At 34.3% G+C, this 12,991-nt stretch overlaps 1 protein-coding gene across 1 annotated transcript in view; it reads left to right on the top strand.

Moving 5' to 3' along the window:
- The window catches only part of Paxbp1 (PAX3 and PAX7 binding protein 1), a 33,588-nt gene that overhangs the window by 2,515 nt on the left and 18,082 nt on the right, over positions 1-12,991 (top strand). The window contains exons 3-8 of the mRNA XM_076867406.2: positions 3,568-3,744; positions 5,479-5,700; positions 6,195-6,298; positions 7,299-7,516; positions 8,021-8,210; positions 11,382-11,505. Of these exons, the coding sequence (XP_076723521.1) occupies positions 3,568-3,744; positions 5,479-5,700; positions 6,195-6,298; positions 7,299-7,516; positions 8,021-8,210; positions 11,382-11,505 (1,035 nt within the window). The remainder of the gene's footprint in view (positions 1-3,567; positions 3,745-5,478; positions 5,701-6,194; positions 6,299-7,298; positions 7,517-8,020; positions 8,211-11,381; positions 11,506-12,991) is intronic.

A 12,991-nucleotide genomic window follows, 5' to 3' on the forward strand; every position in this document is an offset into this window, starting at 1 on the left:
TAGCACTGAGCCACAACCCCAGCCCCCAGATAATATCTTTTGTGTCCTTTCAAAACTTAAGTTTAATCTCCCCTCCCCACTGTGACTAGAGATGGAAGCTAAGACCTCATGCATGTAGGCATCACTGAGCTCACTCCTTACCCCTAAGTTTAAACATTTTTTAAGCCATTTTTTTTGTCTTTAGGAAAGTAGACTCATTATAATAATATGCTATGGTCTGAGTTATTCTCATACAAATGCTTTATATATATTTACAAATGCTTTATATGTATTTATGTATATTTTTACTTTGTAAAATTAAAGGTAGAATTATTATTTTCCAGGTTCTCATTGGTAGACTTCTTGGGGATAAGTATGCTTTTCTCTCAAATTTACAATCTAGTTGTGGAGACAACATCATGTAAACAAGACTTAGTGTTTAGCAAAATGTCCCAGTGAGTGGTCAGAGGCTAACTACATTTTTTTTTTCCCCAGAAGAGGGAGGACTGCTTCATAGAGAAGTGGGGCATGAAGCTAGATCTTTGATAACTAGAATTCCAAAAAATAGAAGAGGGAATATATGGGGATATCAAGAATTAAAATGATTAGAACTGTTTATAAAAAAGCAAGTATTACCTGACAGGCAAAAGCAGGTGATTGGTAAAGGAAATAATTAAAAAGCTTAATGTGGAAAATACATTATTGACAGATTGTGAAGGATATTCACTATGCAGTAAGGTGCTTAGAAGTGCTGGGTTCCTTGGCACACCAAGATGGTGACATGATACATGCCTTTTGAAACCTTAACCTGGTATTGACATATAGCATGGATTGGCATGTGGTTGGAGACTGGAGACCTAAAGCAGGTTAAACTCGGGACAGCTTTGATCCAGTAATAATGAGTTTAAAAATGTCAAGATGGAGACTTTTCCTGGCTGGGTGGGAAATAGTGGAAAGATGAAAAATATTTGCTATGAGTATGGGAGACGAAATGGAAAGAAAGGATTATTTGAGAAACATTCCAAGGGAGAATTGATAGACATCATACATGTTTTTGATGCAAATTTAAAAGAAGTAGTCAAATTTGATGTGCCAGGGTGGCTGAGAATAATTATGAATTATATATAGGAATGCGGAAGGCAGGTAGTAGGAGGAATAATTTTAGAGGAAGTGATTATTTTAGGAGTCTAGGAAATTGCCTCATTTTTCCTGGAGCTCTTGAGAAACAACTATGTACAATGAAATAGTGTAAGAAAGGTCCTGGCAAGTGGGAACTGAAAGAGACCTTTTACCTATGGCTTTTGTTAGTAAATAAAACCATTCACACTTAAGTTAGAAATTGAAGTGAGTATGAGGTTTATGAGGCTCCTTTTGTGACTTCTTCCTGCCTTTTATCCTCACATAGTTCTGATATTTCACTCACCAAATATCTCAATATCCTCCCCCAAAGTTGGAGCCATTGTGTTATAGATATCATTGTTATTGCTGAAATGGTGGTCTCAGAGGCCCTTTTGTTAATCAAACTTTTTCTGCCTCTGGTCTTTCTTTATAGGCAAAGATGAATTAATTTCAAAATGAGTAATATTGATTCAACTTCCATTTTTGTGATATTCCTAAAATAATGTTTACTTTTTAACTTGAATTTGAGTAAAATTGACTAGTTGAACAGCTGAAGTTGTAGATTTAGGTATAGTGCTTATTTGAAGTGATAATTAAAACTGAATGTAATTGACAAGGAGGCAGTATAAAGGAAAAGTTACTGAGGACCAAAGACTGCTGCTCTGTAATAAAGCATACATATCATGGGGAAGAAGATTTACCAGAGAGACCAAAGAAGAAAAAGAAGGAAATCTTGAAGACGTTTGTCAGTTGTATAAGAGAGGTTGGGAAATTGAGGACCAAGGAAAAGGGCTATTGACAGGATTGCTGAGTTTTTTTTTTTTCTGGGGGAAGGTTTTCTGGCCACTAGCCAAGCTTTGTGCCTACAAAAAGAAGGAACACCTTTTGCTAAATTGCTCAACCATACTATCAGAATTACCTGTGGCTGCAGTCATTGGATTATTTTAGAATGGAAGATATCAAAGCCCTTCATTTGCTAAGTCTGAGACTCTGAAAATTGTTGAGGAAGTGTAAGAGAGCAGAGAGAAGTAGAGGACAATAGCTAGAGGGACCAATTAAGTCAAGTAGAAGAGGAAAGAGAGCCTGACCAAGTTTACTGTGATGTGGATAGTTAATTGTGAGAGCAAATTTCCTGAAGTAGTAGTAAACGAAACCAAAAGCACCAGTAGAACCTTGAACACAAAGTTATTTTACATCTCTGTAGATATGTCTAGATGGGTCAAAAGACCACTAAGAAAACATCCAGTTGTCACCATGCTTTACCCTTGTATTTGCTCAATCCCAAGCAAGTAACTCTGAACTCAGTAAAACATTGAATCTTTGAAATATACCGAAATTATTTATTATCCAAGTATATCTGATCAAGTAGACTTAAAGTCTTATAGCTTCAGAATACGAAGTATATGGCTAATGAGATAGGTGGTAGGGAAGTTAAAAGAAGGATATTATCTCTGGGACTGTAAGTTAAGAGATTAGAATATGGCTTGAGAAGAAGGGAGAACTTTTGAAGCAGTTTTAGGGGGGGAACATGTTAGGGAAACAACAGAACAACATTTTTCTGAATTAGAATAAACTTTTGCTTTACTCTTACATTATATTCGTTGTATCCATTGTGATCATCGCTTCAGTGTAAAAAGGCCTTGAGTTTTTTTTATTTTACTTGGGATGGAAGATATAATAGGATTAGTTAGTTATAGATAAAGTAAACCCAGGACAGTTTACCTTAAAGCTGTGGTGATGTCTGTTGGACCCAAGTGGAAGAAAAGCAGACTTGAAACAAGCCCATGAACGGACTGGAATTGAGAACCAAAGAGCCCTCTTTTCTGCTCCTCTGATAGAACCTGGCCACTCCATAGTTCCTGTCTTGGTTTATATATCATGATTCTTCTTAAAGCTACCTTGTCTCTGACTTGTCTCTGTCCCAGTTCCAGATTTCTAGAAAGAGAATCACTTGCCTCTGTTTTCAGTCAGAGCTCATTCTTAAAACATTGAGTCATGGAAGTGGGGTCAGGCTAGCACAGTGTAAATGCAACTGTTAGGGGAATCTTTCCTCCTCGATGATAGGTAACAAGTTCCAGAGAAACCTATGTTGTCTGAAAGAAGAGGTTTTTTTGGGGGGAAGGGGGGGACAGAAAGTTGCCTTAAAGGAGTTTAGAGTGGAATATTGCCATACAAAATGAAATAATGCTTAAAAGAAATATGAGCAGTGATTTGTGGGAGTTCAGAGAAAGACAGTTTGATAAATTGTTAAAATTTTGACTAAAATTACCTGAACTCTCAAAGAATCCCTGTGTGCTCTATATTATTTTCATCTAAGTATGCCTGTTGAGCCATTTTATATTCATGCATTAGTTTTGAGTTTTTAATAAACAATTGAAATATTCCAAGTTTTAGTGGATTGATCCTACAATTGAATAAAATGTACCTACTTAATTTATGGGTTATATTTTAATTACTTCAAATATTTAGATGAACAACCTCTGGACAAAACAGGGCATGTCAAAGACACAAATCCAGAAGATGGAGTTATCATCAGTGAGCATGGTGAAGATGAAATGGATATGGAGAGTGAGAAGGAAGAGGAAAAGCCAAAGGCTGGTGGAACATTCTCAAATGCTTTATCTTCTTTGAATGTTCTCCGTCCAGGTATGTACTTGAAAATGGTTTTCAGAACTAAACTAAGTTCTCATGAAGGGTCATCTTTAAAGATAGTTATTAAGGAAGGAAATTAGTTAAGTGACATTTCACATGACAACTCTGAAGATAGGGTGTTTACATTTGCAAGTACAGAAAATGAGAGAACTAAAACTTGCCCAGTTTTCCTAAGTTTATCTCAGGCAATTTTATTATTAAAGCAAATGGGCTTCAAATAAATGGGTAAATAGTCCTAAAGTCTTTTTTCAGAATAATACTTCAATTCTTTCCAGAACTGCTATAAAAAGCAAAAATTGCTGTTAGTTTTATATTTTATATTTTCATGTTTTTTTCTTTTTTAGTTTTCTATAAGAAATAGTTTTCAGATCCATACATGGCTAATCAGCTTTGGAATAAATGAGTGGTTTTTAGCCAAATTTAAATTATGAAGAAGTACCACTTCTTATTAATTTTTATAAAAATTTTAAAAATGCTGAATAAAAAATGAACTAAATAGAATTAAAATCTTTAAAAAAAAAGAAATAAGAATTTTTTTTTTTTTTTTTTTAAATGCCTCTCCTGGGGGTTGGGGATGTAACTCAGTAGAGTGCTTGCCTTGCATGTACAAGGCCCTGGGTTCCATACCCAGTACTGCAAAAAAAAAAAAAAAAAAAGCCTATCCTGGGCTGGGGAAATGGTGATAAATGCTTAAATGTATCTCTACTAGCTAGTGGCTACCTAATTGCTATAGTCTTTATGGGAAACTATTTGTCGATATGAATGCATTTCAAATGTTTCTTACCCTTGACCTTGTAATTCCATATCTAGAAACTTATCTAGGAGGTGTTTTTATTGTAACATTGTTTACAAAGAACAAAATTTAGAAAAATAACAATTACATCAGTAGTAAGCTGTTAATTCTTAATATAGGCAAAAGGTTAATTTGAATGTATAGTTGATTATACTTTATCAGTTCAGGCGATATTGCTAAGTCATTAAAAATGATGTTTATGTAGGGCTGGGATTGTGTCTCAGTGGTAGAGCGCTTGCCTAGCACGGGTGGGACCTGGGTTCGATCCTCAGCACCACATAAAAATAAAGGCATTGCATTGTGTCCATCTACACCTAAAAAGTAATAATAAAAAAATGATGTTTATATAGAACAACAGTAGGGAGAAAAGTTTTTTATGGTTTAATATGAAGAACAATTAGGTACAAAGTTATACATGTGAACTAAAAAAAGTAAAGAGAAATGTACTATAAATCAGTGTTTTATGGTCATGAGATTCTGGGTACCATTTTTATTTTTATTTTTATTTTTTATTTTTTTGGCGGTGCTGGGGATAGAACCCAGGGCTTGTGCATGCAAGGCAAGCACTCTACCAACTGAGCTATATCCCCAGCCCCACCATTTTTATTTTTATCAGTTTTTCAGGTTAGTGATATGGTTTTATTCTTATTAAAAAGAAAAATACAGATGAAATTAGTTTGGTTTTCCCCCTTTTCCCTCATCTCTTTTCCATATATACTGCTTTTAAGTTTTCTTACTTTTGGTTTCCATTTAAACTGAAATAAAAATAAAACAGATTGCAGGCACAGTTTGGGAAGGGGGTGCCAGCAGCTAGCATTAAAACATTATTATGACACAGGTACCTTGCATTATCATATTCTTCATATTTATAAGAAAATACAGACTTTATCACCCTAGTACTGCCATATTTTATAATTCTTAGCAATTGTTTCCAGGAGAAATTCCAGATGCAGCATTTATACATGCTGCAAGAAAAAAGCGTCAAATGGCTCGGGAATTGGGAGATTTCACTCCTCATGATAATGAACCTGGTAAAGGCCGCCTTGTTAGAGAAGATGAAAATGATGCCAGTGATGATGAAGATGATGATGAGAAACGCCGTATAGTTTTTTCGGTGAAAGAAAAGTCACAAAGACAAAAAATTGCCGAGGAAATAGGTAACTTGATTTAATTGGATAGAAAGTCTATTACATTGCTATTAAATGTGATTTAACCAAATAAAAAGATTTTACATTTATTTAACTTTTATTTTAGAGGACTATTCTTGCTTGGGTACAAATAGCTAATTGAAATTTTTTGAAAACTGTAACATGATTGTAATTGGTAGTATTTGTTGAACACTTTCCTAAACACTTTACATGCATAAATTTATATAATTCAGTGTTCTTAAGAGGCAGAATTGATGTCAAACTTGCAAAGATTAAGAAACCTAAGATTTGAACCATTACTTTAAATACTGCCTTTAGCTTCAAGGGGTGCTTTGATCAAGCTAGGCATAGTCACAAATATCAAATGAGAGGAATCATGACAGACATTTTTTTAGTAACGTTGAGTTAATAACAATAGTGCTCAATTGTGAAACAGGACTGCATCTCCCCCCCACCCCACTTTCTGGGTATTGCTTAGTTTCCTTTGTTGCTCATGGTTGCAGGTATTGAAGGGAGTGACGATGATGCATTAGTAACTGGAGAGCAAGATGAAGAGCTTAGCCGATGGGAACAGGAACAGATAAGAAAAGGAATTAATATCCCTCAGGTAAGAAGAATTAAACTTCAAAAATTAAAAAATAGGTTAAAAAATACCTTTTGTCTATTTTGTTAAAGTTACTGTAATCCATATTGAATCTTTGTCGTTGATTCAGGTAGCATAATCAAGAAAATCACATGAGGTTATGTATCAAACTGGCTTTTTACAGTCAGAATGATGAAAGAATTTCTGGTTTCTCAAAGTGATTTTTCAACTAGTAGCATTAGCATCACCTGGAAGCCCATCAGAAAGATGAAACTTAAAGTTTGAAACTTTGAGGGTCATACCCAGCAATCTCGTTTAACAAGCTCTCTAGGTGATTTTGATTCATGATGATGTTAGGGAACCACTGCTGCAGAGAAAATGTTTCTTCCCTCTATGCCTTATTTCCTCTGACTTCAAAAAAATTACTTTGAAGAAGAAGGATTTTCCATGAATGTGAAAATATACAGATAGGTGAAAGACATCTCCCCACATATTTACAGTGATTTGTTTTATAGAAGTAAATAGTATTGTGGGTAAAATTGCATGAATGAAAACATTTTTTTTTTAATATTGTTTTGAGGCAGAATTTGCATGTATTTGAATGGTATTAACAAAATAGTATTAAAAAAAAACCAAACCCAGAGAAAGTCTTGGACTAGATTTCAGGAATCTGATTCTCTGATTGCCTATTTATTCTCTTGATAGAAGACAAGTCACTTACCCTCTTCCATTGATAAAATGGTGGCCCTGGATTATTTTTTTTAATGTCTGTTCCAATTTTAAACTTTGGATGATCTAACTTTCCAAAAATTACATTCATCAAGTCCACCAAGAAGACATAAGACATTCATCCAACCCTTCTTGTATTTGACTTTGAAGAATTTCTGTAGTAATTTATTTTAATTACATGATGTTTGGGAAATGGGCATAATATTTGTTGTTTTTCTTTTTAAATGCTAAAGGCATTTTATTCTTTTCTAAAGTTTAACTATTAGTTTTCATATAAATCCCATTTTTTTTCTAGGTTCAAGCGAGTCAACCCACTGAAGTGAATATGTACTACCAGAACACTTACCAGGCAATGCCTTATGGTTCATCCTATGGCATTCCTTATAGTTACACAGCCTATGGATCATCAGATGCCAAATCTCAAAAAACAGATAATTCAGCCCCTTTCAAAACTCCCAGTAATGAGATGACTCCCGTTACTATTGATTTGGTAAAGAAACAGCTTAAAGACAGGTAGGGCAGATCAACTTCTTAAAGACCTGTCCTCTAGCTTTCTGTTCCCTCAGGCAACATGTAGTCTGGGGTAGCAGATGCAGAATATCAGCAAAGAAGATTCACTGGCCCATCTTCAAAAGCCTAACAGAAGATGACTTCATACTTTATTCTGCTACCTTCTTGGATTACTTCTGTGGAAGCCTCGAAAAGTTATAAAAAATGCCACTCCATGATCTTTTTGAAGAAAGTTCTGAGTTTGCACCTCTTGGACTCTGAAAAAGTGTAGTCAAGATATGGGGGGAAAAGCAAAACAGTGAAATTTTGGTTAGCCCACCAAATAACATTATATGAAGTCTATAAACTGCCATTTTTTGAAAGAGCAGTACAAATGAAAAGATGCCATGCCAAGTATTTTTATGTTCTAATAATGGATCTAAATGCATTATAATAATATTGCAAGAGTCCTGACAGCATAAACTTTTGGATGTAAATATGTTATATTTATCCTTTTGTGTTCTTAAGGTTGGACTCCATGAAAGAATTGCACAAAACAAATCGACAGCAGCATGAGAAGCATCTGCAAAGCCGAGTGGATTCTACCAGGGCTATTGAAAGATTAGAAGGGTCTTCTGGGGGTATTGGTGAACGGTATAAATTTTTGCAAGAAATGCGAGGGTATGTCCAAGACTTGCTTGAGTGTTTCAGTGAAAAGGTAAGAATGCAAAAATATTAATCTCTTTGAATAAGGCAAAGTAGGGAGGTCTAGACGACCTTATGTATATAGAACATTCTTTAATTCTCAGAAAATATACTCTGAATTCAACTTTAGAAATGATGAAAAGTCATGCTTCATTTTCTTCAGTTCATTAGTGGCATTCTCACTTGAGGGTAATACAGTGCCATTGTTAAAAAATAGGAAAAAAGAGAATACCTCAGAGCACACTTAAATAAGACTTTGGCAAGTCTTGCCTTAATATAATGGTAGATTATTGGCCTGTGCTGAATAGAATAGAAGGTACCTCTCTGATGGAATTTTCATTTTATGGTTCAGATTAAACTTATTTTTAAAATACTCCAACATGTAGTTATATTATTTTTTGTTTTTTATCCTAGGTAGTTAGTTGTCATTGCTTTTACTAGTTTTTTTTGTCTAAAAAACCTATCTGTCATTTATTTCAGAAGTCATCCATTGGGCATAATTTCTTCTAAGGTCTCATTTATTCCAAGTTTTTTTTTTTTTTTAATTATGATAGTTGATACAACTTTTAGTATCCTATTAACCATTTGTTGTTTACATCTTTAAAAATTAGCTGCATACAGCTAATTTCTCAAGTAATGTCCTAATCAGTTTTTCTTTAAGATAAATGTACTTTTTGACACACTGGCTTATAAATATTCGTGGACTTTACCACCCTATCTTTCAAAAAAATTGAAGTCATGGCCTTAGATATTCCCTCTAAACTTTAGATTGAAAAGCTTATTTCTCTTTATCATTGGCTAGGATTAGCATAGAATCTGTAAGCATATAGTATGATAAAATGTGTTTTACTTTTGTCTTTGTTGATTGCTTCAATACCATAAAAATCAAAGGCTAGCAAAAGAACACTGTCTTTGTGATGGCTCTTAGTGGTTTCAATCAGCTTGTGGTCAAATCCAGCATGGTTAGCATTCATTGTGTCTTCTCTATAGGATTTATCATGTTTTCCTGTAAACCACATCCCCTTCCCCTGTTTTCTGGAGAAGTAATAACAGTCTGAGTTATGATGTCCCTTGTGACCGATCATTTGCCTGGAGGTGGGGAAGAAGCATGAGCTCCTCTGTGCTAAGCAGGGGCGAGAATCAGGACTGGAAATGGGACGTATAACTTATACAGTGACTACATTTTAATTAAAAGGGGTAGATACATGTTATTTTGAAGAAGAGTATTTTATTCGGATTTTTTTCTGCATTCATTTGTATTAAGAGTATGCTGATGAGCTGTTAATATCAAAATTGTCATAGAAAATATTGGGGTTTTTAAAAAGTGTTTAGGGATAATTGGATAGGTTTGAATATTCAGTTTAGTTGTTATAAAAATATCCTTTAAGGGTAAGACCATTAAAGATACACATTTCTTTATTTTTTTCCTCTTTCCTTAAGCTTTTAAGTGATTACTTAGATTTTAAACTATTTGTAAGTCATTTTAACTTTTCATTGTTTTGTTTCCCTATTATCTTTCTTCTTGTGTTCTTTGCTTTAAATTTGATAATGATTATTTTGAGTTTGGAGAGGGTAAAGAAATTGTCATGGTGCAGACTCTTGAGACAAATTCATATTGTTAAAAAACTTGAATGAGAGCTGAAAATGAATTTTAAGGTTTTAATTCTCCAAGTTTTCTCTAGGCTTTGTTAAAGTGTATTCAGGTACCTAAAGAGAAAAATGACATAATCAGAATCTTAATTATAAGTTGATAAATTCTTTATATTGCCAGCTTGGTTGTGTAGCTCCTACAGGAATTTTAATGTCCAGGACTAAAAGAATGTATCTTAGGTACATTTGTCTTTAGTCCTGTGTGATTAAAAAAAGAGGGGGTGTGGTTGGGTGGGAGGTGGAGAAGTGTAAGTGAAAATGATTTGGCAGTAGTTGCTTAAGAAAATGAAAAATATCAGATTATAACAAATTTTAATGTCTTTGGACTCAGCTGTCCAGGATAATCATTGCAGATTTGGGGGCATTGTTTGCCCATGGTGTGGCATACTAAAGAACAAAATAACTCCCATTAGTTTGACCTTTGTGTGAACATTTGCCACTTTTGCAATGGAATCATGCAAGTATATGCAATTGCTTTTATTTTAGACATCTTTGTATTCCACCTGCCTCTTTATTTTCTGTTTGCAGTCTGTTCAGTTCAGGAAGCTGCTATAACACTTGGTGCCAGTGTTCGCAAACTCTTAAGTAGTGTGTTTTCCATTTACACTAACCATCGGGAAACTAGAATTTCTGGTTTCCTCAGGTATGTGTAGTGGTTGTTAGTGATTTGTGAAAGTTTCGTAGCATTTGGCTATAGTATAAAGTATTTATAAAGAGAAAGCTTTCTGGGTTATTTTTGTTTACACTTAGTTCTCCGGTTCTATAAGTTGTTGTATTCTATATGAATCAAGTAAATGAGTTAGCTGTGGATATAGCCTGGAAAATTTTTTATTGACTTTGTAAGTTTTGACAGTTTATGTGATGAATTTTATTACAAAATATGGATAAATTTAAACGTTGGAAAGAAAGAGAATTTTCTAAGTTTCAGATGTATGGATTTCAGACAGGTTAGTGATAGCTAGAAATTTTGCCCTATTAATCAGTTCCATATAAAATATGTAGTGTAGCAGGTACTTGGCCTATAACGAGTGAGAAAGCAGTTTAAGTATTCAGTATTGGGCAGTTAGCAGACTCTTGTTCTTATGTACTCATAGAGCCAAATTGTGGGTATTTTGGCATTGCAGATTGATGATGGTTTACTTTAATCTCCAAATATTGTGGTGCAGATCTTGGTGCTAGAAAATTAAAAATGGACATTAACAAAACTTCTAAGTACTTAAATATTCTCTTAAGCACTAGAATTTTTGACATTTCTTTACTTGCTCTCTGTTAATATCAAAGTGTTGAATTTCTTAACCAAACTTTTGCTCCAATAACTAGGCACTGGACATTGTTGCACTTACATGGATTTAAAGAAGAAGTGATGTTTCATAAGCATTGCCAAGCTGAATTGCTATTCATGTCCTGTTGGGGATTCATGATTATTTTGTCCATAGAGAGGGTACTTTTTCAGAAATCCGGAAATAGTATGGAACCCTCAAATAAGTAAGCAGCTGAGGAGTTTGGTGTTACGGAGTGTGTTGTATTTTTACAGGTGCCACTGATTAATGAACTTGAATCAGCAATACATCAGCTGTACAAACAGCGAGCTTCCCGCCTTGTCCAAAGACGACAAGATGATATTAAAGATGAATCTTCGGAGTTTTCAAGCCATTCAAGTCAGTCCATCTTGAAGGTTTTTATTTTTCATTAAACAACCTTGTTTACTTAGTGCAGCCTAATTGAAAATTAGAAATCGAGGAGCTTTTTTCCTTTCTTTTTCTTTTTTAAAGAAATTTCTTTGTTGTGTCAGGTAGAGCTAATATTATGATAGCATGTACTTGAATTGTGTTTACGAAAACATGGCCTCACAAAGAAGGTCAAGAACATGCGCTAATATTCTGTCAGTCGTACTCTTCTTTGGACATATTTTTTCATTCTCCTTGAGAGTATAGAAAGTATATTATCAGTATTTTATCTTAAAACCATTATCTGGCCCTTTATTTTTTCATTTTCATCCTGTCCATAACACTGATAAAAATGCTGTTTTTTGTTCATAGTAAAAGGTTTTAGGGTTAGGGATTGGGGAATTTTGTGGTAAGCAGGAGAAGGAGTTAACATTGCATAACAAATGCCAGTCCTAAGATTAAAGGAGTTTTGAGCTTCACCAACCCTTTGGATAAAGCAAAGATTTTTTATTTTTTTATTTTTTTTTTGGTGGTGCTGGGGATTGAGCCCAGGGCCTTTGCATGCGAGGCAGGCACTCTACCAACTGAGCTATATCCCCAGCCCAAGTATTTTTCTTTTTAATGTTCCTTCCACTTTGCTTTATATACTGGGTTTCCTTTAAGTCAGTTGATACGTACAGTTCTTGAAATTTAATATAAAATGTTTAAATTGATTAATTTATAATCCTTTCTATATGACTTGAATTTTGGAAAACCAAATTTAATTGGAAATCTCTTTAAATAGAATAGTAGAGATTCTTTAATCATGCTTTGAAAATCTTTTTAATTCCATTTTTCCCTCTGACTTCCATATTTTTGGGTGCTCTGTGAAGAATTTTACTAATGTGGGTTCTTCATAGCTTGTTTATCATCTCATTGTTCCCCTATGCTCACATTCAAATGAAAGTATGTATCACAATTACCTGAGAATCTCATTTAAAATGCAGATTTCCTGGTTCTGTCCCTAGAGGTTCTTATTAGGTCCTCCAAGTCCAGAAATCTGCATGTTAAACAACTACTCCAGGTGATTCAGATGGCACAGTCTTCATGTTATTTTTAGAGCAGTGCTTTGCCATACAGGGTATTCTGGGTAAGAGTCCTCCTATGTGTGGGATGGGTTTTGGAGAGGCTTAAAATCATGGTAATGTGGCCCTCAGAGCTGAAACAGACTCATCTGTGAGCTTTATAATGGCTTTGACCTATTTTTGCCACACAAGTTTAAGTTGACTTGACACTGGGCACTTAAATAACTAATGCATCCCTCCCAGATCACTTTTTGATCCAGACTGAACCAGATTTCTGGGGAAGATTACAGGTAAACATGATTTGATGAAGGAAAATAATTTCCTTTTAAGTTAAATGGTTTGTGTGAGCTGTATATCTTACTAAATCTTCTCTCCCATCTATAATCTATTTTTTCATAATAAGCAGCTATTTA

Source organism: Callospermophilus lateralis, chromosome 10, assembly GCF_048772815.1.
Source record: "Callospermophilus lateralis isolate mCalLat2 chromosome 10, mCalLat2.hap1, whole genome shotgun sequence".
NCBI lineage: Eukaryota > Metazoa > Chordata > Mammalia > Rodentia > Sciuridae > Callospermophilus > Callospermophilus lateralis.